The sequence below is a fragment of the Rissa tridactyla genome, chromosome 3 (assembly GCF_028500815.1).
Source record: "Rissa tridactyla isolate bRisTri1 chromosome 3, bRisTri1.patW.cur.20221130, whole genome shotgun sequence".
Classification (NCBI taxonomy): Eukaryota; Metazoa; Chordata; class Aves; order Charadriiformes; family Laridae; genus Rissa; species Rissa tridactyla.
Window position 1 is genome coordinate 47,655,519 of NC_071468.1, and position 26,662 is coordinate 47,682,180.

At 36.5% G+C, this 26,662-nt stretch overlaps 1 protein-coding gene across 4 annotated transcripts in view; it reads right to left on the reverse strand.

Annotated features, from left to right (window-relative positions):
* FAM120B (family with sequence similarity 120B) overlaps positions 1-26,662 on the reverse strand; it is a 65,755-nt gene that overhangs the window by 18,813 nt on the left and 20,280 nt on the right. For all 4 annotated transcript variants that reach the window (XR_008465374.1, XR_008465375.1, XM_054195094.1 and 1 more), the window contains 4 exons: positions 22,828-22,920; positions 5,924-6,130; positions 1,903-2,011; positions 521-634 (listed from right to left, as the gene is read on the reverse strand). Coding sequence is in view for 2 of the 4 variants with exons in the window: in XM_054195094.1 (XP_054051069.1) it covers positions 521-634; positions 1,903-2,011; positions 5,924-6,130; positions 22,828-22,920 (523 nt within the window). In the remaining 2 variants the exon portion in view is untranslated. The remainder of the gene's footprint in view (positions 1-520; positions 635-1,902; positions 2,012-5,923; positions 6,131-22,827; positions 22,921-26,662) is intronic.

Genomic DNA, 26,662 nt, shown 5'->3' on the forward strand with positions numbered 1-26,662 from the left:
GTCGTTGAATTACTTAAGATTAAAGCCAAGACAAGATAGAACTTGCATTTATATTACTTAGGCAATGATCTGGAAACTGAGACCCTGACCTAGAAAACCACTTAAGAATGTCTTTAACTTTATTCATAGGCTTAAGTGTTTTGTTGAAGTATGAACTAAGATCTGCAGCTAAAGACTTCAGACAGACATTTCTGTGCAGCTGTGCCAATTTGTTTTAGAACTATTACAATTTTAAACACAGTTCAGCTGAGTCCAAGCATGGAAAGTTCAAATATCACATGAAAGCTTTTCCCTGGAACACTGTGAGTAAAAGATGACTCCAGATTATAATGCTACACTCTACCCCACCTTGCAGAGTTAGTTTTTGCTAACGGTAGTACGCAACCAGAACTGATACAAGTTTTGTTACTGACTGCTGTGGCCACAGGGTAACTGCACACATACAAATGCAAACTGCATATAGACACAGAGCTGTTATACTGCCGATAAAGACGATTCCAAATACGCATGTATTTTTTACCTTGTGGTTGAGGATTTCTCCATAAGAAGCCCCTCATCTGGTTATGATATGGAGGAACAAAAGAACTTCTGTGTGTTTGTTGGAACCTGGGATTAAATTCTCTTTGTTGTGTTCCTGAAAAACAGTATTTCCTAAGCAACTCTGACTGTATATAAGATTAAATGAAGAAAAAGAGAGACGCCATATTCTTTTTTGGGAAACAACATTTCTTAGTTTTATGCCAAAATACTTATGCACAATTATGATTTTTTCCACACTAAAGTCAGCCTAATAAGCATGGTTCTTCTCCTCATTTCCATCTATGCACATCATGATTACAAGCTGTTAACAAGAGTATTTAGAAACCAGATCAAAATTTTATGACACAGATTTGGAGACTGCAGTCATTAAAACAAAACAGAAATCTCTGTTCAAATTGGAATCACTAATCATAATTTAAATGTACAGCTCTCAAGCAACAGCAGATGCTAACAAGGTCTGGTGTCATAAATCACCAACAGATACCCTTAGTTTTGAATGTCCAGCACCAATACGGTGCAGTAACACATCAGAAGTTTTGCTGTCACATAATGCAAAGTACTGAAGTAGCAGAAAATAATTTCTGTCTCTTGTAATTTGCTCAAGGAATTTTGAAGGGGTGTTTTTTTTATCCTTACAGACATTATAACTGTGATCAAGTATTAAGCAGGTAATAATACCAGCATAAACATTGAGATTCAGTGTGAATTATTTCAAAGCCTCAAAAGCCTCAACTTTGAGGCTGGTCTGTGAATGGTGCTGAAAACCTTTTAGATTTTTTTTTTCCCCTGGAAGTCAGGGAGATCAGGTGGGAAAACCAATGTCTGTAGTTAAACTGAGGCATAAAGTTGGGGCAAAAAAGCTCAAGGTCTTAGGCAAAAAAAGGCCGTTCTCCAGGTTGCCCAAAAGCTTTCTTTTATTTTGAACTGTATCAATCAGTCCAATAAGGAGCACTCTCTCTTCAATGCCTCACTCAGACCTTCAACCATCAAAGTTAAAATAACTCCCCTGAGGGAAAGGAAGAAAAAAATCTCTGAGTCATCTAATTCCTCCAATAAAAATAACTTTAGTCACTGAGTAAATAGCAGTGATGTTTCTGTCGGTGAATGTATTTTATTTACTGCATATATCTCACTAACTATGTAGCTAGATGGAAATATACTTTTATCCAAACTTGGGTAATCAAATTCACATGAATTCCAAAAACCAGGAAATGTTTTCTTAGATGCCTCCTTTGGTTTCTTGGAGAAAGACTTACGATTTACTTAGCTTGATGGGCTGCCTATGTAAATGCTGCTGCTGTTGAAGGATAATAGACCTCATCAATATATTGACTTTATTGAAAAAACTAACGCAATGCCAACCTGTGATAAATCCATCCCCTCTTGGTCTGCTCTGTATTGTTCTCTTCTTCGCCGTGCAGGCCTTGCAAATGAAAGACTTCAGATTGTGGAAGGGTGCATACAAAGACTCCTGCAGACAATAGGGTTAAAAAGCAATGACTGCTCTGCTTTTCTCTCTTCAGGCGTAGCACAAATCAACCGCATATACAACAACAAAAAGAATTTTCTTAGCCCACACTCATACATATATGAAGGTGGTAGATCTGGTTCGCATTTTTTTGGGAAGCAATGTTCAAAAATTTCATATTACAAGTGGATCCTAGGAGGGATGAGTAGGGGGCAAAAGGAATGTTCTCCCCTTTCTCAGTGAAGTTTGGTTTTCTTCTCTGCTCACATCTGTAAATCACTTGCTTTTCCTATTCTATTACCTCGCACTTGTAGATATACTTAACTAGACTTCTCTCAGCAATACCTCAGGCAGAGATGGTTAAAGCCTCCAGATAAGGCCTGATGAAATCATGGAAAACACACCAGTGAAAATCAAAGTACCTTAATCTCATACATTAAAACAAAACTTAACATACAGTTAACAAAACTTAACAATACATCAGCCCCAACTCCTGACTGATAAAATATAATGAAGTCTAAAGAGAAATGGGGAATTAAATAGAAAAGTTTACCTTGTGGTGTGATGACAAGTTCTACTATAAAAAGGACAAGCTGAAGCTATTTAAAGACACAATACTAAGAGATGTTGTATACCCTTAACTTTCACTGATTTCAGTGAGCTTTGAAGTATCAGATCTTAGAATCTATTTATTTTTTATTGATTTTTACTGGGCATATGTGTAATAGCACACATTAAAAAGAATTATGAAAAGACAGATTTTAGAGCAATAGCATAATTTGTGATTTTCATAAAACTGAACCAATTTTTACAGGATGACAATTCCTTTTTGTAACGACCAAGGTGGAGGTTGAGCAGGAAGGAGGGGAGAAGATTACAGGATAAGGTAAAAATCCAATAGGTGGCAAGACTACAGCAACTAGAGAGGTTTCTTAAATTAGAGGCAGAATCTGAATCCCTGAACCCTCCCACGAACTTTCCTAGTACATTTTTTAAGTTAACAAACCTCTTTATAGAACCTTAAGCAAAACTCACAGATATTTCTTTTTTTTCACACAAATGAGTACATTCTGTGAAGAACACTCAATAACTTTTCATTATATTCTTGGGAGAATAAATTCAGAATGTATTGATGAAGGCTGGATGAAAGGCATGATCAGAAAAGGACAAAACATACCAGTTATGCTGACCCCATTAGGTAATTTGGTTTTAATTTAAAAAAATTGATCATGAACATACTCATTAGTAAGAAGCACAATAAAAAGGCTAATAAAGTGATAATATCATTGCCTCACTGCTTTATGAGACTATTATATCCAATTTTCTGTGTGGATAAACAAACTAATATGATTACCGTTATGAAAAACAGATAACTAGCATAATATGAGCTTAGCATATTTTTTAAAAAAAATCAAGATGCCTCTATTTTTGATTCTTATCAGAAGCTTTCCATTTTTTATCTTTAACAGCTGCTAGGCTACAAAGAGCTGAGCTACAGAAAAAAACTTGCCCACAAATATATCAACTGCATTTTATTTATACATTTTCTTCTTGTTGGTACAAGAATCTGTGGGAAGCAACCCTAAAATGTTCAAAATTTCCAGTATACATGTAAATATTTAACTGAGATGCCATTTCTACTGTAATTTTCATAAAGCTATTAACTGTATTTAAGCCCATCATAATCAAAACAACGCTGATTCTGAGATGTCCTGAACTCCCTCAAGTAACGTAACCGTCCAGATCATAGAGAAGGGACCTTAGGAGTTAGGAGACAAGCATCAAACACCAAAAGGAGTAACTTTTTCCTATTACTTACCTTTTCTATGACAAAACATCCCATCTAGAATAACCTTTTTTTTTCTGAATACAGTGCTGTTGCAGTTATCAGATTAGATTTATGGTGCTCAAGGGTAGGTTGTTAACAAAGAAGCGCTGAAAGATCTTGGCTTCCAGTGGTACATTAAGCTCTGCCAGGAACTAAGTACCAGTTTTATTTATTAAAGTTGAACTTATAATAATAGGAAAAACCAATCACATATGCTTGTTGCCTTGCCAGTGTCCCCAACTAAACTGGCATCTCTTGGCAATTCTCCCAAAAACAGATTCTTGCCTTAAACTGATAAGCTGGAAAGTTATATGTACCATAAAAACATACCTAAAAAAGAAAAAGATATTTAATCTACTCTAAAAGTTCACAGGGACTAGACTATTTTTCCCCACAACAGAACAGTTTATCTGAGGTTCGGTTAAACTAGAGTATCAGGATTTTAAAAACCCTAACCTAGATATTTTAGTTGATCAAGCAAATTTCCAACTCTGTTCTAGGGATCTAAGCATCTTTCAAGACAGGTTAAAATATAACTTTAACTTGACCACTTCAAGATTTTCAAATGTTAGCTAAAACATACTACCTAACATGTTTAAAAATACTTCTCAGCCAATACAAATTTTGTACAGATTTAGATACATATTGTAAAAGTTATTCATTAACCTGAATTCTACACAAATGGAAAATAAGTATCAGTTTCACATAGATTTGTATAGTTTATTTTGTTCCATTTATTTTTTAGACACTATTGTTCTGCAAAAGTCCTACATGAAAAACTGGATGAACCACTGGCCCAATGCAAAAATCTACTGAAATCAATGGAGCAATTAATGGGAACCACAGGATTTGGATAGAGGCTATAGTCCTAATCATATGATTGATTCCATATGGAAAGGATTATCATCCTTTTCTATGCTGAAAACACATACATTCCACCCACCCACAAGCGTTCCACTCATCACTCCAGATCAGGACAGTATGTAATTGGACACAAAATTAGAAAAGAAAACTAATTATACAACAACTGATATTGAATGCATGAGATTAAAATCATTCAAACCCAAACCCTTTTTTCTCTGTAATCAATTCTATTTATTTTAACCTCAAGTGATATATGTAGCAGCAGGTAAAAACATTTCAAAGGTAAAATTTTCAAGAGTAATTAAACAATACAGGATTTTCAGTTCCACATTGAAAAAGAGACACATTAATTGAAGGCCTTAAGAGCTATCTACATAGATGAGTATAGACCTATCCAAGCATCTCTTTACATATTCTGTGCTGGTGGGGCACGAGCCAGGTCTGGTCTGAGGCTTCACTGGTGCATTAGTAGAGCCTTGTACCCAGCCTAGCAGACGCTACCTCTGAGCCTGGACATGATGCCACCCAAGTACGCCAGATATGGCACATACCCAGCAAGACTCTGCTGATATCTCCCTGCCATTGCCTGGGCAGACATGTTTTAAGTCATACTGGTTTTTTGGTAACATAACATGCAAATTGTACAAATCCCCAGCTTCTTAAAAGTGGGACTGAGAGCTAAATAAATACTTAAAGGCACAGGAAGGTACTTGGTGAGATTCTAAAAAAATACCTACATATATGCCTTCCTCTGATTTCCTGTTCCTCTTTGAATTCACCAAACCTTCATCTCAAACTTCAGGTTCCTTAATACCTTTAAAACCATCATTCTTAAACACTTTAAAAATTACACCCAGTACGCTTATTTAAAGGCATTCTTAATATTTTGCCTAAAATCCTACAGGAAAAAGATCTCATTAATATCTTAGTACTAGAAAACCATTACAGGCATTTTCATTTTTTGAAACTGAACCATTTTGACACTTCTTTATATTATTTTCTGACTAGTGGAAACAAAATAAAAGGTAACATTATAGCTTCCTTCATGGTCTCAGTATTTCTACCTTTTTTTCGGTGGAGAGAATGAAAGAGGAATAAGGAAGAGAGGGAAAATACAAAGAAAGGGGACCAGTGTAAACATGAATATTAAAAAAACCCAACAAACATGGCCAGCTATATTTTATAAAGAATACAGAACTATCTAAGAAGATGCAATTACTCACATTGCCTTCCAAAAGCCCTTCCAAAGAGCAACCTCGGTGCGACTGCTGGTATTTTTCTTGAAAAAGTTTCCCATCAAACATTTCCCAAGGCATCAAATCATCCATCCTGAATGGAAAGCCACAGGCACTATTGGCCAAGAGCAAAGTTGTAAGGCCACGAACAAACACAGCACCAAGATGTACAGCTCTGGAGTCCACTTGCGGAAGCTGTTAAAATTAAAAAAAAAAAAAAAAAGTAGGCCTCACAAATCAGGGAATATAAGCAACCTTACCATCATATATAACCATGAGAACAACAGAGCAAATGATAAACAGTCCCAAAGCTGTGACAATGATGGTCCTCTATTGCACAGTAGGATTCATCAAAGGATTCTGTATTTGTCTTAATTCAGTAAGTGAAAGAAGTGAAGTTCATTTAAACAAATACAGCATCTCACTCAAGTTTGTAATACAGATAAATTCAAAATGAAAATGTAAATACAAAACAAATGGCTGTTCTCCATAGTACTTCTCAAACATTAGCAGTCCCCTGGAAAAAAATGTTAGTGGAATGCAAAACATGAACTGGGAGTATAAAATGATGTGTACAGTGATCCATTGACCTTCCGCAGTTTGATCAACTGGGAAATGTTACAGCACTTAGAAACCATTTAAATTATAAGATTTCACAAAACAAAGTTTATTGTGCCCAGACCTTTATTTTAAACACTCTGAAATTTCCTCTGACTGTAGTCTGAAAGTCAAATTATTTCATTTCAACATAGATGTCTCCAGAAGAAATACCGGAATGGTATGACAACATCCAGAAAATGCAAAATGAGAAACTCAACAAGACAATTAAAACTTATGGCCAAAATAAACTTGATGGGTGAATTTAACATCCTGCTGTGGCAGAACATAGCAAACTATAAAAGCCTTGAATTCGATATGGGAAAAACTGTGATTTTAAGTATTGTGTAAACAGTACAAAGCTCCTCAGTGGGGAATGCCTCTTCCACAGTCTGTACTGAAGCAGTCTGTCAGGATCAGGTGGGATTCATAACAATGCAGCCATCAGCACTGTAACCCATGGCAGCTGCTGTACCCTTACAGTAGTTTTCCTTACAGTCTAAGTTATACCAGGAATGGAATTTCACCTGAAATAGTCCAGAACAGAAAGGACAAATATGTGGCTCAAATTTGTCTTAGCCCTAGCTCCTGAAGAGCTGTAAATTTTTTGTTTGAAATGCAATGGAAGGGGTTGGCCCATTATTACTATATGTACAATAATAACATGTTACATCTTGAGAGATCCCCAAAAGACTTAAAGGTATGAACATACACCATTAGTGTCCTATTTTAAAAAATGACAAGTAGCAGCAGACAACACGAAATGTTGTACTAATGGATCAGAACTTTTACCCCCATAAGGTCCACATAACAAAATCAGGAACCCTTTGCTAGCAACACGGATCTACAAAACTTCTTCCAAAAGAGAAAAACCACAATAAATAATTTCGACAATATTGCTAGAACCTGGTCAAGGACTTAGGTTTTCTGTATTATTATGCAATGAGATGAAGTCTGTTGTACAATTTAACTACATGAAAATGGCTTCCGTGATAGGGTTCCCCCTAACCAGAGGCAAGGGGCAGTAGGGTTCTGTGAAGCCGACTTGAAGATATGAGGTGTACCTCTACTGGCTGTTTTTTCTACAGTGTAAAAGCAAAAGAGGACCTCGAGATGCTGATGCAGGCAAAAAATATGAGGCAGGGTGGGCCAGCGCCCTCTTTGAAGACATTCTTCTGCCTCTAGTGATTCCTGGAAAGGCATCAAGCTGGCCACCAGGGCACTGACCCAACATGACATTCAGTATTTTAAATTCACCCCCCAGTTCAGATAACTGAAGACAATCACTGACCTCCAGAAAAATGCAGAAAACACAAGTCAATTTGAGCAGTCATTTAGAAAATGAAAGGCCCATCATTTTCTGACTGTGACACTCGTGCTTGAGTAAGGGAGACCTCCTTCTTCCCTCCCTTTAAAATAAACGTATTTTCAGTATGGGATCAAGCTATTTAGTTATTGTCTCCAGATGTAAGCTATCATTTTGCCAGCTGAGACTAGTAACTACAAGCACACTCATAACTCTTGCTCTGGCAAGTAAAGCAGGTTTTTGCAAACCACTGAACAATGCTGAAAGGTACTTGAAAGAGGAATGTGGTTTAAGTAAACCAGTATTATTTGTAATAAAGTAGAGTGTAAGACTGCACACAGCCCGTTATCATGTTTCTTGTATCGCACTAACCAGATTGTTTCTGATCACCTGATCAAATCTCAAGACCTGCTAAGGAAATGAGTCCACATCATCAAAAGTTTTACGACGAAATCTGCTTGGTTTGTGATCACAAAGAAAGACTTTTTGAGCAGAAGAGTAAGAACTGCTGGGAATATTCAGAACTCCTTTTTTTAATAAACTAATCCAGCTAGGGAATTCTTTCATAATTTATACACCCTGGTCTCTTTCTCAATGCAACAATAAATTGAACTTTAAATAACTTCAATAAAATACTTTAGAACACTTTGACAAGCACTAAATGTAGGTAAAGTTTTGCTCTTAAAGGTGTAAGGAAAATGGATGTGTTAAGCTACAATTAGCAGTAGAGTCCAAGAGTGACAGTAGCACACCAACCAGCTGAATCCAACTTGGTCAAATTTATATGAATGTGATTTATACCATCAATAGTCTCTTTATTATAGATCAACACAAATTCCCTGTCATACAAATCAGTATTTTCTGTCACTGAACTATCAGTAAGTACTGATAACGTCAAAAGATTTAATTGCTGAAAACAAACTTCCATTAAGAATAATGAAAACAAGTACTTAACCTGCTGAAAAGAAAACAGTAAATGCTGGCATCTGCAGCAAGCAGTTTCCATCTTCTAATTTAATGGCTGTGTACCTTATGACTATTAATTCATACCTTTTTGTCATTTATTGACAAAACTGCTTTTACTGTCCTTTTTAATCCCACTGGTACCAAGGATGTAAAACAGCTGTTAGAACAGATTACTAATACTATTGTGGAAGCTGGATGCCATCTGGGACATAAATCTTAAAATAAAGCTTTTATATCTTTATTTTATTTTGAAAACTCTAAGCATATACCCCAACACGAATATGCGATTTTCTTCAGTGACGTTATTCAAGTTAGTGCAAAACAAATGCATACGTATTTGCAGAAAAAGTGTCTAAATGAGAATTTGAAAAATTTTGCTTTTGATGGTGACGCACAAAACAGTAAAATATAGAAGAGGACCTTGAGTGCTGTCTCAATCTGGAGATCAGTGCAGTACTGTCACTAATGGTAATTGTTACTTACTGCCTAAGTGAGCATGAAGTCTGAGCCACCGATACAACCCTAGTTGTGCTCTTTTCAACTCCACTGGACACATACTGGTTAAAAAGATAAAATAATATTGCTGGTGACAGGTTTCACAGGTAGAAGACTTCACTGACTAGGGATATCAATGCAGAACTTTCCTAAAACACTGAAGTATCGGGGGTGGATATCAGGTCAGGCTTGTTTTTTTAATGGAAATCAATATCAGCAAGACCAAGGCAAGAACTATTAACAGTGATTTCTTTTCCATGTCCGGCATTGAAAAACAAGGAAAATGAAAGCACAGTGAGTCTGTAACAATAAGCCTGTGCACATGGCAAACCACAGACTTGCTTTGCCATGGGAATGCTTACAACTGCTTGGTGCCTGCAATGCAAAGACATCACGGCGAGGAGAAGTGGAAAATTCCAAAAGAAAAGACGGCTTGCTTCCAGGGCATTTCACCCTAGAGATTACTTCTTATTGGAAATTGTGTCTGTTCTTTTTACTATTTTTATAAACTCAGGACCCCAGTGAATCATGTGAGATACACCCCTGTGATCTCGCTGCTGCTACTTCTACCACCAGCTGATGACATTTGTGTGTGAGAGACGGGGAGTGCGTGAGAACTGCTCCTCCTGCACCAGCTGCCTGCCCTGTGCCCCTGCTGCTGCTCCTACCAACAAGCAGCTCCCCACCCTCTCAGGGTCTGGGGGAAAAGATTACTTTTCCTATTTGCCAACATTAACTGAGGACTGAGAACAGAACTGAATGCCCACGGTCCTCTGGTATCATTGCAGCAGAGGTTACTGATATTGTGCTTAGAAGGCCTGAGCTAAACTGGGTAAGCCCACTTGAAAAGAGCGAGAGAAGTGCTATAGCACCCACATCACTAATGAATAATGTTTTTTCTAACAATTTGGGAAATGTCTTTGCTAGAAGAGCCATCATCATAGACTCATCTCATATCACGCCTTTTTCTGCTCTACAAACACAGGGCTATAGCCTGTGGACCACAAGTTCAGGCTGATCTCTGTGCTTGTGTTCATCCTTGCTAACCACACAAAGAGGCTTTGCAAGAAGGCAAGTGTTTGCTCACAGGAGCGGTTTGCAAATCTTACACCCAGAGACTGTACATCCTGCTGAAGAGTTTTTACTTACAGGAAGAAAAATACGTGGATCTTGTATATGAAACACAAATTTCCAGTTCAAATTACATCTAATTAAATAATAATTAAAAAATAATCAGGATCTAAAAGTACCTTTATGTTTTAAGGAAATACTACTAGTCCTCTGAGGCTTCTTTGTGGATTCACAAGTGATTTTTTGATAGAGGTGTAAACTTTATCCTATACACTTTGATAGCTGCACAAGCTATTTTCAGGAACATACTAAAAAAACCCCACAACTCCGTCATCCTTTTAATAGAATTTGAACCCTCTAAACTCCATAGAAAACAAATAGGTTCTACCGCACTTGAAATGTGAGGGCAAGTATCTGAACATGCCAGATGTCAGCAGACAGAAATGAATGCCAGAAGTGTACCCACCGGCAAAGCGTGTCACTGTCTTCATTTGTAGAAACCAAGGAGAAAGGTAAAGATATGATAATAATTTTACAATTCTTTACTTGTGCTACTTAACACGTCATCTGTATCTCAATGCACTAAATACTACATTTCATTTAAGAACTGGTTCCTTTAGTAGGATTTTCAACATTCTGGGGATGCACTTTTTCAATGCAAAAAAATGGTATTAATAATTGTTATTCAGGTAAGTTGTTCTTATGCATTTCATTTTTTTCCCTAATCTGCTGCCTTCTTCCTGTGGTTGAGCTGAATACAGAATATATGGCATGGCTAACATTTTGAAATATAAATTTAAAAAGAAATAACTTGAAAATTATATAAGGCATTTTTCCCTCCCCTCCCCCCTTCTCCACCCCACCCACCCTCAAAAGAGCATACTTGTTTCTGTTATGAAAACACAACACTCAAGTACAGTTTAGTATTTGCTAATTCCTAGTTAAAATTAATCAATTGCAGAACACCAATTAAAAATCAATTAAATTTGACCCAAGCAATAAACTGCGGGAATTCAAGTGATGGTGATCAAAATCTGAGTACTTTCCTAGTTTAACCGGTTCTTTTTAGATCCATTTGAACTCAGTCAGTATATTATCAGTATACTACTTCTTACATTACCTCCCCCAAACCCACCTGTATCTTAAATGATCAAATATTTAACCATAGGCAATTTATGCTTGAGCAATAAAGGCAGCAGGTAGATCCTATCTCAGGAAATTGTCATTAAAACAGTAAGGCTTAGCTTTGCCTAGGAGAGGCAAGGCACATTGTGTTCCAAATACGTAAACTGTCAACTGATGACAACTTCACTGAAGTTAAATTCTCTGCAATGGAAAGTATCACGAAACAACTTATTTCGATCAAAAGACAGAGTGCTTTCCTGAATTTCAGATCTTCCTGCCTCCAACCATTAGTAGAAATTCCCAGTGTGAGTTGTCAAAAGACACTAAAACCTCTGTGCACTGGAGTTTTATGCTCTGTTCTTGAGCAAAGATGTCCTAAACTGGTGCAATGGTTGTGAATTTAAGGAGCGTTATCCTACAGAGACGGCTGGTGAAACAGTAAGTTTACTTGCCATCCGTCAGCTTTAAGCAATAGGCTGCTGGAACGTAGTACATCACCGGTTTCCTTGACCTGTCAAATTGGGCAGGGAGAGGAGCAGCAGTATTTTGAAAACATGACAAAGGTTTATTCTGATAAAAGATTACGGCTTAAATTAAGCTCTTCCTGCTTAAACAAGGCGTGTGCAAAGAAAAATGGGGATTGAAAAGAGATCCTATGAGGGCATCTGCTGCAACAGAAACTAGAAAAACCAGTTTTTAAACAATTCTAGGGCTTTGCAGTAAATATTTAGCAGTAAACAACCCAATTGTTTAGTGTTTATATGTTGAGAAAAGTTTATTTACTGGGTTTTATCAGAAGTTTGATGTAAAACGATACCTCTGTGGAACAACACTGTTATTTACATTAAGCTGAAACCTCCAGTGAAGTCAACCTAAAAAAAGGTTCAAAATTGCTTTTACCTTCAAGCACCCTACAAAATAATACCACAAAAGTACTACTGCTAACCAATCTGCAATCAGATCAAAATCTCCTGCAGTTCCAAATAGATTGCTTCTCATTTCTTGTTTAATTTTCAAAAATATTGGCCTTTATCAGAGCTCTTAGCCATACCTACAACAAAACTCAGCATAAATGACATTTCTGTGATGATGAATATCACCAGTTAAAAAGTTTCGCCCCTTCAGCTTATTCGTACATGGTTATGTAATAGACAGCGCACTAGCACCTACAAAAAAGATTAAAATAACATTACTTTTCTTATTTTAGCCACATCTGCTTGACTCAGATCTAAAAGATTACTGGGCTAATGGCAGTCCATAATACATGTGACATTGACAGAACATTCACATAAATTTTGAGTTATAGTCATCAGGCTAACCATCTGAGTGTAGCCCAGCCAGCGGCCTCATCCTTTCTATTAAAGTGAATCGATTCATTAGGATTTTAATTCTTACTGTCTTAAATACGTGCTTGTGTTTTTGGTGACATACTTATCTTTGAACCTCCACACCTTTCCCTCATGTAGGATTTATTTGGTAGCAATATATATTTTATTTGTTTGTGACTCTGAAAACTCTTATGACCACATTTTTTACCCTTTTTTTTGTTTTCATATATTAGTTAAATGTTGTGGAATTATGAGAAGGGGAAGTATTGGTAGCTCCATCTGTCTTGCAACTAATAAAGTTTGGCCCTGCTGGGGGACAAAATGCTGACAGACTCTTGGTACATCCGCAGCAGGAACCGATGGGCTCCTCTATGTGCTATGTCACTGGCATCTGAAATGGTTCAGTAATTATTTGAAATTTTTTCCCATGCCTGTAGCAATGTCTCCCTCTCACATGGATGCCCTAATAATGTGATGTCACATTAAAGCATCCTCCTGTTGGGCAATTTAGAGAGCCTTCCCCTTCTCCCCAGCTGTCCATTTAAAGCAATCAGTAGTAATTTATTTCTCTCAGAGACTCCTACATCTCTGTCAAATGTGGCTGAAATTAGCCAACATATTCAGAAGTTATTAGGGGACACAGAGAAAAAATTAAAGAACATAACAAAAGGTCACCTCCCTCTCTTAGTTCCAGTAACTTTCCATTGTAAGCCTTCAAAGATCATACTTCTTCCACTCCCTTACTTTCTGACAGTAGCTATATATTTCTGTATTCTACTCCACACCGCCTAGCTCCTTTACCAAAATCTTTAAAATGAGGGGCTTCATTTGCCACTACCTGCATCTTGACCATACTCCTAAAGTCCTTATCCACGCCTTACCCCAGCCTTTTCCCTTTGTTTAATCATAGGGACTGGTTCACGGAACAAAGTTTTTTGGAGTAAAAATTCTGCCACCAACACAACTCCTGGGCAGAGTGTGCTTGGCTGCCTTTGCTAACACAGTGTGTCCTTCCACAGCCACACATTATACTGGCAAAGGACAGCTGGTTTGGCATGCAGCTGCTCAGTGGGCTGCTGTCTGGTGGCCTATCTTGTGGACATTTTTTGCAGTGTACTGTGAAACCATTGCCATGGATTAAGACATCATTGTGACTGCAAAGAAATTTTGATAGGTGGGAGTTCACTTCTAAAACTGTCCAAGGATTAATTAGCCAAGCTTAAAAATTAGTTTTGTTTTTTTTCCTCCCCAGAGTTGGAGTAGATGTTTAAGATCTATTTAATTGTCCTAATGTATGGCCATTCCCTCTCTTAAACTGTTTTGAGTATATACTTTTTAGGGGCCCGATATATTTCCCACTGAAACCAACAGAAAGACCAGTGAACTTCAGCAGAATTAGATTAGGCAAAATTTAGTATGCCCGAAGCTCTGTAGCTTCCAGAAATATTATGACAACTGTTACTAATGTCATGTCTGGTATATGAGCTTTTAAAATAAAACTGTCATTGAACCAGTATGGTTAGTATAGAGAATTCCAGGAGAACAAATACTGTTTGCCAGTGCAATATAGGTTTTCTCGGGGGGTTTTTTGCCTTTTTTTTTTTTTCTCCTCCTAGGGTTTCTTTGTATTGCAAAGCAGCTGCACAATAAGATTGTTGATACTACGGTTCACCTTTTGAAGTGATATGGTCCAAGGTAAACAGCCCCGGCTAAGGAATTTTCCAGGTGTTAAGTCCACAGGTTGAGGAAGAAAAGAACTGGTCTGCTTCTATTTCATGACAATCCCGAGGTCCAAGACAAATCAAACTACGAATCAATGCAGCAGTATCTCAGATGACCTATGAAAGGAACCGGCAACCTGCAGCCTGTGATCAGGTATGTTCGAGATACTAGGAACTGATTTGTAATTAAGCTGCAATAGGGTATTCACTTCCAGAGCACCTATTTCTTTTGGAATGGAAAACTGCCATACATGGCTTGAAAGCTGCTACCTTTTGGCACAAGAACATCAACCCCATGCTGTAGTTTAGATGAACACATACAGTTAAATCAGAGAATCTTTGTTTGGTGCACACAGCTGTTGCATGAAGATGGTCTTCTGAGCTATTCAAGAACTGGCTACAAATAAAAGTTTTAAAGAAAGTAACATTACTTACATGTAATAGTCTACATTTTCTTGTATCAGCACTATGTCAGAGCAAATTGAATACAAATAGGGAAACAGTTTATGTGAGAGTAACTTGGCCATTTTTAAAGGTGTACTTAACATGGAGAAGAATGCTCTGTAATAAGCCAAATGTTGGGATTTCAGCACTTCAGCCAGCATTGGAGTCTGCAGGCACTTTGCTGATGAAATAAGTGTTCACTGACATTCCAGCCTCAGGAACTGATCCACAGCCATTTTAAAACAAAAGGTACCTATTTTTTTTGGCACAAGGGTCTGTGCCAAAATAAACTTCCTGCAGAACCACTATGCTTTCAGCCTCCTATATTTGAAAAAATATTACTTGCCATTGTTGCTAGACTGAAGTATGCTCTCTGTTGTATTGAAGCCTCACTGTACAAATACAACATACAATTGTATAATTTTGCTAAAAAGTAAAAAACACTGAGCAGATTGAGGGATGTTTTTTTCAAAAGCGTATTGGCATAGCTCTGCTTTTATTAAATTCAGTAGTAAAGCTCTCATTCACTTTAGTAGGAACTTATGGAACTTCAGGCCTAGCATAGAAATATTTTCTGCCAAGATGTATTTCTGTATCCTATATGCAGAAAGTAAATAGAAAACTATTGCTAAATAGGAAACGATACTTAGGTATGCATTAACTGCTCTTGCTGAAACCAATACATACATAATTTCATATTTGTCAAGGAACTGAACGTCTCTTCTTTTAAATCTATCAGGGGAATATATAGCAGCCTAGCTGAATGTAATATACCTTTGTAGTTCCTGTGCATATACTTCCAACTAGTTCTGGTGAGACACTAGACACACTGATTAGATTCCTAAACAATTAACTAAACCTCCCCCATATATCACTAATTTTGTTAACACACAACCACATTTACACATCTGGTGTTTACTGTCCCTGTGTGTTGTTTTCTCGCTTATAACACTGGGATAGAATTGTCTTAACGAGTGATGATGTCTTGAGGTACTGAGATATAACACTGGTATGGGATGTTAGAATGTACATGTATCAATTTTCTCTTAACACAGCTCCATTTCTTTACAGAAAGCTCCGTTAACCACATGTCAGCACATGACGTTCAGTGGACATCAAATGAAATAATGCCAAAATAAAGGTGAAAGGGAGGAGAATATACTTGACATCAGTATTAGTGATAAGAATATATTAAAAATTCACATTTATACAGCACTTTTGACTAAAGAACTTGTATTATTGAGACTACTGGTTCATGAGTGTTACGACTAAGAACTAAAATATGAGAAAGAACTGAACAATTTGACCAAAGTCATAGAGGAAGCAACAGATAGGAACTGGGCACAGTCTTGACTTTTAACCCCTGGACAATGATAATGTCAATCAAGAATACACTTGAGAAGAAAGGGAACAAATCAGTTCTTGGTTAGCTTTGCTGTTTCTGGTATCTGCAAGATGAACATTTCAACTATTGTAATTCGAAAAATTCCACTACATCCTGCAAAGCACTGTAACCATATGCCTAAAGGCTTGTTTTATCTTCTTTCTCAATCCACCTATAAATGGCTCATTAGAGGCCATTTCAGAAAACATTTTTGCTTCTCCAAAGTTACACACAGCCATCTGCTTCTCCAGGGAAAGCCTAGACAGATGTGCAGCTTGCATTCCTGCTCAGGGGTGACAGGGGCAGGCAGGCAGGTGCAGGCAGCCCTGAGCAGATGACAGGCAGGTGCACACATGCCATCTCTTCCTGATGGCACGCTCCCTTCCTTCCCCGGCTCCAGCCCCTCCATGTCACCTGCCCTGTGGGTACACAGGTCAGCCCTTAAAGGCAATGGAGAGCAACCCCACCTACGCCACACAAACACACCTCCAACCCTCACGTACTGCCTGTCCCTTCTAACATACAATATGCAAGGAAGTGAAAACTATTTATCTCGTTAGTAAACGTACACTTTGACCAACATCAGCTTAGCAGGAAAATGTCAGTTGATACCAGAAATTATTATTTTCCCTCTCTAATAACTTATCACTGACTTTTTCAAAGCTATCAATTTGCTTAATATTTTGGGAGAGGTTTATTACTGTCACTACCAATAACTACATTTCACCTTCTGCAGTATTATGGAGCATGGATTAAAAATTAACAGTAATTTTGTTATCTGAAATTCCAGAGTGTCTTTTACCTTAAACGTCGTGAAAAATTCTTTATGCTATATGAAGTCTAAAAGGAATTTATAACTGAAACATTGCTGCTGTTTCCTTGCTGTTGAAACCTTGCTAATAATGAGCTACATGGCAGTAAAGGGGAAAACTCACAGAAAAGCAGAGCAAACTCATACAGTTATGGAGAAAAATGCAAGATCATCTTCCACAAAAAAAGAATATGAATCCTCTGGTTTAAGGCCCTTGCTCAAAATCTTGCTTAAGATTTTCTCCATAAGCAAACTGTGCCCAATGAAATGAATGCATTTTTCTCAGAAGGTAGAAGAGCTGATCTAGTCGTGCTGGGGTTTGTATTTTTGCCAGTGACACATAACAGAATGCACGGTTATGTGAATTCTGATACGTGAGCTGATGCCAATGTAAAAAACGTTCAGGGAAACAGACTCTAATAATACTAATAAATATACCCAATTTGATAAAGAAGAAAATGGGGGAGAGCGAGGCAGAAGAGCAATCTCGTCTGGAAGTTGAATATGTTAGCCTAAGAAAGTCTTTTTTATATATTTATGAACCAACAGCAGCAAGGAAAGATAGAGCCAGCTGTCCATGCAGCAGGACCAAGAAAACTCGAATTTCTTCAGAACTTCAGAAGGTTATTATGAAAATAGCAACAGATTTAGAGATGGGACTTAAAAAAAAATACTGTAAACAGTGACTAACTTCAGCTCCAGAGATATAATTGTATTTGCAATGCTTGATCCATGCAAATGCAATACTTTACTTTCAGTAACACAATGGGGGAGCCATACCCACCACTTCAAAGTCATCAGAGAAACTAAATAGATGCTGCGATACTGAACTAGGCATGGAGGCCTGGGAGGCCAAAACACAGTTATTAAGAGACAAGCAGAGTATGGAAGCCTGAATACATTCAGCCTTAATGAACAGATTTAATATAAGCAGGTTCATTTGATGCAACTTCCTCTTGATTAATCATGTAATTTTTTTTTAATGTTTTAAACCAGAAGTAATTTAGCTGCTCGAGGACTTTAACTGTTTCTATTTGGATTAGTTCATTTAAGACTATCTTGAGGAAATGACAGGAAAGTTATATTTCTGAGGTTGAACAGGGACTAAACCAATCTCATCTTGCAATCACATCTCTTACTGCTGACTTTTGTTCCAGATTAGCCCAGAACACTGGGAAAACCCGAAGACTGTGGATGAGAGAATGGGCTGGGAAGCAAAGCCAAGATCAGTAACCCATCTCAAACCCCCACATTCCCCATTCCCTGCCAGTTACAATCTCACCTATCATTTTAAAACCACTTTTGACAGATGCAAATTTTGAGGGAATATAAAACCCTGATTCAGTAAAGCATTTGGGAATACACTCAAATTCCGCTTTAGTTAGTATCAATGTACATCACAGAAGCAGGTCCCAAGTATGTAAGAGAAGTTTATCTTTAAGATCTTTACAATATTCTTACTTGTATTTTATGTTTTCCTCAATCCAATTAGACTTCAAGCTAATATTTACTAGGAAACAGTCACACAGGCACAATAAGCATACACCCCCTGGGAGAGAAAGGATTTTTTTTTAAACAATTATATTTTGAAAAACAGAGAGAGCTCATAAAGCCTGTTCGGAGTCTGTCTGAAAAGCATCATATCTAATGGTGTTGACAAACATATCTAGGCTTGCCAAATAGGTCAGAAGATTGAAATTCTGGAATGTTCAGAATCTGGATATTATTTATGCTTTTCTGTCTGCATGGCAAGGGAGAAAAAATACTGAGTTTAAAAATACAGAATAGATTTAGCAACATCCTTCTGAAAGTTGCGAGACCCTAACCAAGATACCTACACACTAAAACATATCGTGTTTTTGCATGCATGAAGCTATCTATCCCTCAGGAAAATATTCAGAGAAAAATATCTTGTGTAATATTGGTATAATACTATTACCAAGCTAATTCTGCTTCTATGACCCTGTGACTCTTCAATGACAATGGAAAACATTCAAAGGTTCCATGCAACTACAATTCTTGCTAAAGCTACTTCTGCCTGCCAAACTAGTTAACTAGTTTGGTGAATATTTTTTTATTATTCCAAAAGCTAATTAAGTAATACTTAATATGCATTTTGTGGAAGTTCATTTGCAATCAAATTGCAAAGACTCTCTGGAGCTTATCATTTAAGATCTAAAATGACTGTGCTCATTTCATATCAGTAATACTTTTTAAGTAACTGGATGCACTTGAAAAATTGAAGGAATACAATTCAGCGCTTGACTTTCTTACACCTCATACACAGTCAAACTCTTCCTTTTACAAGTGGCACAAAAGATATAATTATTTCAAAGCAGGTATTCTGGCATAACTGGATATTTTATGGCAAAGCTATAAAGAGCTTGCAAATGCCGTGAATTCCAGCAGTAGGTGATGTGTATGTCCAGCCATGCATCTGCTACAAACTTTGAGTTCATATTTTCTGACATACATTTCACTTTTAAAAGCATTTAACAGGATCCAAATTTCATCTACCATTTTCCAGGTGTATTTCCTCTTTAACCAAATTTTTCTATCTTATCTTTGGCTACAATGTTCGAAAAAGATATGATTCACAACTTTACACCTCAAATAAATATAAATTTTTCATATATTCACACACTTAGAAAAATCTTAGAAGAGGTATATTTCTGTTTATAATTCACTATGGCCTCTCCTGTTTGGACAGCATTTTACATGCATTACAGGTGAAAGATGATCTATAATTGCAATTGTAAACAACAGAGGCCAGGACAACATAAGAAACAAGACTGCAAGCATGACTGCTGGTGCCTCTTTCTCTACAATGGCCTCAAAGTTAGACTGATGGCTCTCCGGGCTTTTTGCCAAAACCACACACCAGATTAAAATAGAAAGAAGGGAAACAGGCAACCTGGGGTCCAAAATTTAATTCTGACCTTATGTATAAGTTCTATGGGAGGTTTGGGCAAAGCAGAATGTTAATCTACCATATAAGGGGGGGGGCAAAAGGAAACTAGAAAAAAAACTTATAGGGGAAAAAAAAAAGCCCAATGTATAAAATCTCTTCTCTATCGTGTGCACATTTTGGTATTTTGAAACCTACGGTCTTGAAAAATAATCAAATCTTCATGTATAAACATTATGTTATTCTCAGAAAGTAACTACTTAATGTGCATTTAAGTTATATGTCCACAGCCCGTTTTCTTTCAGCATGAGACAAACTATATTTTTTATGGATTTAATCCACTTTATTCAAACCATGGACGTTTCTGTTTCATAAATTTGCAGGTTTATGGATCATTAACTATGAAATGTGGATAGCATATCAGAAAGCAGATTTGAAAGTGAAGGCTGAAAAGAACTCTTCATCCTATGAGAAGAACAGGCTCTATTTCCATTTTCTCTCATACTTCACAGTGGAAGTTAAGTTTTCTTCTGATAAAACACATTTGCTAATTGACTCTCTTGCAGAAACAGAGCAATTTATTTTTTTAATCAAATCAGTGTTCTTCACAGAACTGTTTACAAGGAGTAAACACTTCTACATTTAAAATAACAATACGGTGTTAAGTCCAAAATTGCAAATGACCATTTTCATAAAATTTGGCAGACGCTACAGTTAACATAACTTCCTTGAAAGCTCTGTTATTAAATTATTTCTGGGGATCATGTTTGACTTCTCAGTAGAGAAGAAAAAAACTCTGTTCCTCTGTTTTCCTACTATAAAACCCATATATTAATTAGCTACATACTAGTGTAATTCATTGCACTTGGATTCTCCACTGATTTAAAATACAAATACCTAGAAAATTAAGCTATTAAATATCTATTGATAACCTACTTACTACCTATTAAAATAACTTAACATCATAACTCAATTTTGTAAAACTATTAAATTAACACAGTAATGAGTAAAACCATTTTAAACTATTTGAAATGGAATCTTGAAAATAAGATACTTGAATTAAAATGCTCAGTATGTTTGCTTTATTGATCGTTATTTTTAGAATATTCATATAAGATATTCTATTAGTTCAGTCCCCTGCCCTTACAAGAGAAAATTCACAGGACATTAAGTTCATCCACACACCCCATTTCATAAGCACAGAAACGAGAAACAGACCATTTTACGCTCTTCCTGTGAAGAAAGATTAACCTCATATGAATCTTCAAATTGATCCTGGTGCTACCAAAAAATTACAGGTGGCTTATATATGAAGAAAAAAAAAAGTACTTCTATGGCAATTAATACAACATAACATCCTCTCTTGATATAGCTTGACCAGTCAGAGATACACAACAAACTGAGAAACAGCAACTATTTGCCACTGGGAGATCCAAGTCATTAAAACAGAGGAAGGGAGGTTAACTGGAAGGTAAGAAGGGAAAATTGTGGAACTCACCTATTCACAACCTCGGAAGGGAAAGAGGCCAAAATCTTTCCTCACTATTCTCTTCAGAGGGATTTATTCTGGCTCAAACTACTAACAAAGGCACTACCATGAATTTCAATAGAATAAGACAAGGAAGTGCTCTACAAAATAGGCTGGTACAAAAATTTCAACTGCATTATACGAATCTTTTTTTTGGTTTTTAGCACAGCAGAAAGCATTATGTGTCAGCGCGTGAAGGGCTTACACAAGTGGCAGAGTGATGTAACTTTGGAAAGAACCTGCCAATAGCACACACAAGTCGATTCCAACAACATACTGTCCACTTTCTGGGGTGATACATGACACAGTATACCCCAGACATACTTTTATGTCAACAGTGGAAGAGCAGACAATATCTGATCTGCCATAAGCTTTGTGGGAATGTTACAAAATTTTGTGAACAGCTTTGAATTAGTAGAATGGCTGATGATAAGTAGTATACATTGATTAATATTATGTGTTTGGATGCAACACTCATCTATAGCTTCATAGAACCACAACACAAGTGAAGCACACAAACTATTTAGATGGTTCTACTGCAATAACCACCAGGGAACCTGCTTTTCCACATGCGGATTCAAGAAGATAGGAAAGGAAAAAAAAAAACCAGATTTGCACAGAGTATATAAAATTTTTTAAAAAAACTCCTGAAGAAGTACAGAATAGTGTGATCCAAAAAGTCTTCATTACAGTGGGCCACATTAGGTAACAAGACTTTTTTTTTCTGGTTAGGTTCATGTTATGTTTATGGTCTCCCGTAGGCAGTAATACTAAACTTCATTTAATGTAGTGATTTTCATAAAACTTATGTCCCAAAACACTATCCTCCTCAGGAAAAAAGAATGAAGCAATGTTGCAAGACAGGATTCACCATTACAAATTTTCCATCAGCTGGAAGTCTGGAAGCCAAGCCAGGAAGAAATTTGAGACTAATTCGCTCACCCTAGGACTGCAACCACTAGAATATGTCCTTTCTATTTTATTTTTTTTTAAAGTTATTAACAAATTTAAGTATCCATATGAACTGCAGCACATTAAAATTTGGTATGGTATATATTGGTATACCATATGGTATATAATGGCATATATTTACCATGACCCTCAGTTCCCGTAACTGAAAAAACTTAATGTAGAAGAATTTTACCCAAAAATATTTATTCCAAAGTTACTATGAACATTTTATGTTACTCAATTATTCCAGTCCATACCTGCAAACCGGCTAGTTGAGCAGCTGACTTCCCTTTGAGGCAGAGAATGACTGCCACAAATGCATTTAAGTCCTCCAGAGAAAGGCTGCTGACCTAAAATAGATGAAGAAATAACACATTATCTGAAGACTCTGAAGAGAAACTTTCTGAAAATTGGCTTCTCTTGCTCAAACACATCAAACTTAAATCAATGATGTTGAGATGTTACAACCACCGTGAATGTATCATCTAGGAAAAGACATTAAAGGGAAAAAAAATACTTACTTTCACAACTTGAATGAAGTGCATATCCCAATACCCGTATATAGTGTATATACATGGATTTTCACACACCAAACAAAATGCCCACCCTTCATGTATTCCCTTTTCCTCTTCCCTTTTTGTTTCTTAATAACAGGAAATTTCTTCATGTCTATAGTACTAAGCACAGTAAAAAGCATTTATAAAAAATATAAATCGCTTTACAATCAAGACCTAGAATAAAAACCCACCTCAATGAGCCACAGATGTGATGACCATTAGGATTTCTTTCAAATGTTTACACAGTTATCTGTTGGAAACTTTAAAAACAATCTAAAATAGTTTAACTACCTATTTTAAGCTAAATTGTAGGATCTAACAAAACACGTTTGTATTCTTTTAGTTTTTTAGGTTACATATTGAAGTGTGAAGAACTCAAAACTATATGAAAACTAAGCCTGGGAAAACATAAAGGAAAATTTTACATTTGTGTAACAGTTCACTCTAATACTTCTATCAGAAAAGGGAGAATGGGGGCATTTACTGTTGTGAAAAAGTATTCTGAGATTCTGTAGAGGCACATGGTCACCTCAGGAGAAAAACAGTGTCTCTAAACCAGCTGGGCTGATTCCCTGACAGTACCAGTGCAGTTCTGATCACTTGCTTCCTCTTACAAGAACACTACTGATTATACACCCGCACCAAGACCAAATACCTATTACAAATGTTGATGCTGTAAAGAGGGCTCTAAGTGAGACCCATAAAGCATTACAATTTGTTATGAATTGGAATTGGAGGGAAGATGTCTCCTGCAAAGCATGGAAATGCGCATTGTGGGCTTACGGTACAGTTAAAAGGCCACCTAGAACTCTGCATTGCCTTTCTTTTAACACCTTGATTTTCGGGGAATGTTGTGTTCAATCCATTAAGAGTTTCTATTAAGGCTACTAAAAATCAAGAAGTGACATAAAAATGAAGGAGAGAAAAAAAAAAAAACACCACTAAGAAACCGTTTATAATTACTTCATTTATTTATTTGCTTAGGAGGAGTAAACCATTCTTTCCTCCTCAAGATAAAAATTATTCAGCCACTACTGAGAATTTCTTTTCTTTTCTTTCCCCCTTTTTTTTTTTTTGTTTTAGAATCAGGCCTTGCTGCTTGTCCCACTGTAAAATACTTTGCCCCCTATGTCTCTGTTAAAACTTGCATAAAGTACAAGAATGTGAGGGGTATCAGAAAAGTTTTAAGCTTTCAAAATGCTCCTTGGTATTCATTAACTCCGCCTGGCTGTTAAGATCTGATAATGGCCCTACTTTACCCTGTATTTCAAGTCAGGTGTCGCCTTTGTGCAGATGGCAACAAGATAGATTTACTAAACCTGCATATTTCATACATTGCAGTAACAGAAAAAGAGACTTTCATCTACAAAACAATTCTTAATACTTGCAGAATTTTGGACTGAGACAAGTAAGTCAAAGATCACTTGCAAGTACAAGAGCAAGGAAATGCCCCCAACAGAGCAGATCAGCCAACATGCTTATGAATGTCAAAACACTTTTAAGAAAAATACTTTATTTAGTAACCAAACTTGGTGAGTTATCACACATCCACTGTTAGACTTCCAAAACTGTAAGATCTTGAAAAAGAAATTCCCCCTTTCTATGGAGGCTCCACAAGTTGATATTTGAACTCATCTACTTCTTTCCCTAACCTATTATTTTTGGGTTTTTTCACTATTTTTATTCTTAAATATGGAGGATATTTGAAAAGTACCCTCACCCAAAAGATTACTCTTCAAATCAATACTTTCTTTATATAGTCAAGATTTGCTTATTGGAAATTTTTTCTCACTTTAAAAAAAAAATTGCATCTGAAGTTTTCATTAAATACTTGCATATAAATTTTGAGGAAACCAGATGGGTTGTCCATTATGCTGGTTCCTGCAAAAACCTAAGTTTTAGGTTAGATTAAATGATAAGTAACGAAATTTTTAAGAAGCATATTTCTCCCTCCTTCCCTGAAGGAAATTATGTCAGTCTGCTTCGAGGCAACCTCCAATTGCTCAACTTAACGTTACCTTTAGGGTAACAATCCACTTTCCCTCTCTAATACAAATGTAAGACTAAATTAGGCCACAGTTAGACAAGCATTGTTTTCCCAGCTACAAAACAAATGGAAGCAGTATGGCAGCTCAAAGCATGGTTGCTGACACTCTAGTTCTCATTTTTTCCTCTCAAACGCTCCAAGAAAACAAATGGATAATATCAGACAACTAACAAAGTTTAGAAGAACTCAGCAATGAAAAACATTTTAATGCAAATAAATTCCCTAGTCTGGTTCACAGAGTAGATTTATCATTGCAACTCAGAGGGCAGAAGAGAACCTGGAAAACAGGACACGTGTTGAGAAAAACTGCCATGAAAAACCTTCTATCAAACAAAGCCCGTTGCACGATCTCTCTGCTATTATTCTTGTTGAAAACATGAGCTGCAAAACTCTTTTCATCTCTGTTTTTAACACTAGCCATTGGATAATAAATTCTTAAAACCATATCCCTAACAAGGAATTTTTTTTTCATTTTATTAATACGCTGTGATCAAGACTCAGTAAATCCACATTTCTGTAGGTGTTCTGTTATTCCTCTTCTTAATCCCACTAAAGAAACACTTCTCAAATAATTTAGTAACCATGCTATGGAAGGGTGCACAATAAATAAATTATATAGCACAATAAATGAATGAAACTGGAAACAGACAGATAAATCAAAAGGTGATTTCATATCCAAATATGAAAAACACTTAAAAGTTTGTTTAAAGCTAAGTACATGATATGTATCTTGCTGAATAGAAACCACAAGGTATAAAATGATGTTTCATGAGTTTCATCTTCAAAAACCTTTCCATTTCCTTTGCTATACAAAAATTAAAGAAAAAAAATAGCTATATGGATCATTTGTATAATTCCCATATGTACTCCTTCAATGCGTCATCTAAGTTCAAACAAACACATATGAAGCAAAAAGAAAGGAAAAGTCAGGGAGAACTTGTTTTCGTGTTATCACACACCAGTATAAATCTGTTATTGAGGCAAGTGAAATCTGAAAAAGCAAAATGAAAGACAAAATGTAGTTCGGTGTAAGTAAAAATGCAACAGAGCTTATCAGATTAGATAAGGGCATTATAATTTCCCCATTCTTAGAGAGGAAAATCTGCTTCCAAGATCAGCGTTTGAAAGGTGGCAAGTACAGACAATATACTAAACACCTAAGAGAAATGTAAACAATGAAGCAACATTGTATTTAATCTTGTGTTCCTTTTTATTACAATTAAGGTAGATTGCAGGCTGCCAAACGTTTGGAATTATAACAGAACTGCTACCTAATGATCACCTATTACTCAGAATTTAATGAGAAGGGCCATATCCTCAGTTCTGGCTTGAAACCGAGTAGATTGACAAGATGGCATGAAAGAGTAGTGAGAGCTGACTAAATATTTATATTGTCTGTTTGCACAGCCTGCATAGTCACCTGAGGGAATGTTTTCTTTTAACAACAAAAAGGAAACACAAAAAGAGTAGCTTTAATTTGCAAACAGG